The 3,211-nt window shown below is 40.8% G+C and overlaps 1 protein-coding gene across 1 annotated transcript; it reads left to right on the plus strand.

Annotated features, from left to right (window-relative positions):
• Window positions 1–1,241: 1,241 nt before the first annotated feature.
• Window positions 1,242–1,679, plus strand: LOC109789239 (uncharacterized). Its single transcript, XM_020348148.1, has one exon. The coding sequence runs from the start codon at window positions 1,242–1,244 to the stop codon at window positions 1,677–1,679; it is 438 nt and encodes a 145-aa protein (XP_020203737.1).
• The last annotated feature ends 1,532 nt before the right edge of the window (window positions 1,680–3,211 follow it).

The following is a 3,211-nucleotide window of genomic DNA, read 5'->3' on the forward strand; positions in this document are numbered from 1 at the left end:
TGCAAAATTGGGTTGGCTTTGTAGTATGGTTTAACTTATTGAGTTGAGCCAAATTTCTATTTATTTAAAATTTACAAAAGAAAAATAAAAAAGATAATACTAAGCTAAATCGGTTCAACAAAAGATAATAACTTATTCAGTTTAGAAATTATTAGTCGAATTCCTTTTTAGTCACTTTTCCTAGAGCCCAGACCATCATGTCATTGGACCAGACCATTACATACGGCTCTATCTTCACTGCTACTTTATATATATATATATCTCATTTCCAATTCTTAAGCACCAATATTTATTATTTGAACAATGGATGTGTTTGGTAAAATAAGTTTATATAAGCTATGTGCAAACTTATAAGGAGTTGAAAAGTAAAAAATTTATAAATTTATTATTTGAATTAAAAATATTTGATAAAATTAACGGATAAGATAGTCGATAAATATATAATAATATAAAATGATTTTTTACAAGGATGAGAGAATGACAAGATAGATAAAATAGTTTTAAAATTAAAAAAAGATAAAAAAAAAAGATTTTAAATAAATTAGTGATAAATTATTTCAAAAAAAGGTAAAAAAAAAAATTAATGATGATAGTAATAAAAAAAAACTAAGAACTTACATATAAATTATACACAACTTCAATTAGCTTATGAGAGTAACCTATAAATTCTTAAAATAAATTTATATAAATCCTTCAATAAAACATACTTATTTTGGTTAAATTAATTTATAAATTATTCAAAGAAACTTATAAACATATCTTCTTAAACACATTCTATATATTATATAAGAAACAACTTGATTATCAATCTTTCTGGACTTTTAGGTGTTTTTGAATCAAAGAGAAATAAGTTGAGTCTTTGTGCTATATAAGTTATTTTCTTTGGATACCTTATTATATTATATAATGTATAAAAGCTATATAATTTTGGAACACAATTTTCATTTCTTGGGATATAATTTTCCATGAACTTTTTCTGATGTGCTCCATTAAATATCTAAACGATCGAATTACCAATCTCCTAGTCTACATCCAAGGTTATTTATGCTTATTTGTCAAAAATCTAGTTGTTCACCCAAATACAATCATATCTGTACATACCGACTGCCCAATTTCCAAGGTTTTGGGCAAGCCCGAACTAGCCGGGAGAAAGATGGCTTGGTCGGTTGAGATATCTCAGTTCGACATTGTTTTCAAGCTGAGGGAACCGATCAAAGCTCAATGCCTAGCTGACTTCGTGAATGAACTCCACCCGCACGACAAATTCGAAGAACATTGGTGGACCCTCCACGTGGACGGTTCCTCAAACTGCTAGGGGGAGCGGAGCGGGAGTAATTCTGGAGGGACCCAAAGGGATAACTTTGGAACAATCTCTCCGCTTTCGGTTCAAGGCTTCGAACAACCAAGCCGAGTATGAAGCCCTGTTGGCTGGATTGAGGCTCGCCGAAGACATGGGTGCATCGAGAATCAAATGCCTAACCGACTCCAAGATTGTAGCTGAACAGGTGGGTGGTAACTTTCACGTGAAGGACCACAACATGATGAAGTACTACCATGCCTATCAAAAGTTGAAGCCTAACTTTCAAGAGATGTTGGTCGAGCACATCCCACGCGAGGATAACACCCGAGACGACCAGTTGGCCAGGTTGGCCGCAACCAAGAAGCCGGGTCAATTATGAACCATAATTCAGCAAGAAATCGACCACCCCAGTGTCGAGGAGGAGATGATAGCAAACATCAACGCCAACCACGCCGATCAGAGCAACCCCCAGATTGGCAAGCCGAAATCAAAGCATTCATCACTAATAGGGTCACTCCGGCCGACCCGACCGAGGCCAAATGGTTGAAAACGCAGGCCAGCAGATATGTCGTCATCGCCGGTCTGTTATACAGGCGTGGCTTCTCTACTCCACTACTCAAGTTCCTAGACCCCACCGAGGCCGATTACGTGATGCGAGAAGTTCACGAGGGTATTTGTGGAATGCACTCCGGAGTGAGAACGACCGTTTTCAAACTCTTACGAGCTGGATACTATTGGCTGACCATGAATACTGACTGCGCAACCTTTGTGAAGAAGTGCCAACCATGTCAGAAACACGACAACTTGATTCACTAACCGGCCGAGCAGCTACATTGCATTCCCCCAGCATGGCCATTCGCCATATGGGGGTCGACATACTTGGACATTTCCCAGTTGCCAAGGGGCAATGCAAGTTCCTCATTGTCGCCGTAGACCTTTTCACCAAGTGGATTGAAGCCGAGCCCCTGGCATGCATCTCAGCTCATCAAGTCCAAAAATTCTTGTGGAAGAATATCATCACCCGGTTCGGCATCCCATCAACCCCGGTGACCGACAACGGCTTGCAATTCATCGACCGAAAACTCAATGAGTTCCTAGCCGACCTAGGAATACAACACAAGGTCACATCGGTTGAGCACCCGTAAACGAACAGCTAAGCCGAATCTGCCAACAAAGTCATCCTAACGGAATTGAAGAAGCGCCTAGGAGAAGCAAAGGGAGCATGGGCCGAGCAGTTACCCGAGGTGTTGTGGGCCTACAGATGCACACCCCAGTCGTCAACACAAGAAACCCCTTTCCGTTTGGTCTATGGGTCCGACGCAATGATCCCGGTGGAAATCGGGGAACCATCTTTCCGTCGAGCCCACTTCAATGAGCAAAACAACGAGGCCAAGCTCCGAGCAAATCTGGACGTCGTAGAAGAGATTCGGGATGAGCACTAGTGGTAGCCGAGGCTTGCAAACAACGATACAAGAGGAAATTCGACACCAAAGTACGACCGAGAGAATTCATGGAAGGCGACCTCGTGTGAAGAGTCACAGGTGAAGCGAGAAAGGACCCGAGGCATGGAAAGCTCGCCCCAAACTGGGACGGACCCTTTCGCGTACTACACAACTTGAACAACGGAGCATACAAGCTAGAATACCTCTCAGGAGAACCAATTCCGAGAACTTGGAACTCCACACACTTAAAGATGTATTACAACTAATGTAAACGTGCACTCTTTTCCTTGATTGGCTTTTTTTTTCCCTAAGGAGGGTTTTGGGTCGGCAAGGTTTTTAACGAGGCACTTTATTAATACAAGATATTTCTAAATATTAGTCATGATACTTCCTACTCTATTATATGTATACGTTCAGGTTACGCTCATGCAGGTCTAATCTCGGATAACCTACGCCGAAGCCGAGCAAC

This window comes from Cajanus cajan, chromosome 2 (genome assembly GCF_000230855.2).
Source record: "Cajanus cajan strain Asha chromosome 2, NIPB_CcT2T_4, whole genome shotgun sequence".
Lineage (NCBI taxonomy): Eukaryota > Viridiplantae > Streptophyta > Magnoliopsida > Fabales > Fabaceae > Cajanus > Cajanus cajan.

Bases quoted from the DNA above. Each gene is read 5' to 3' on its own strand.
- LOC109789239 (XM_020348148.1), top strand. From the start codon at position 1,242: ATGAACTCCACCCGCACGACAAATTCGAAGAACATTGGTGGACCCTCC.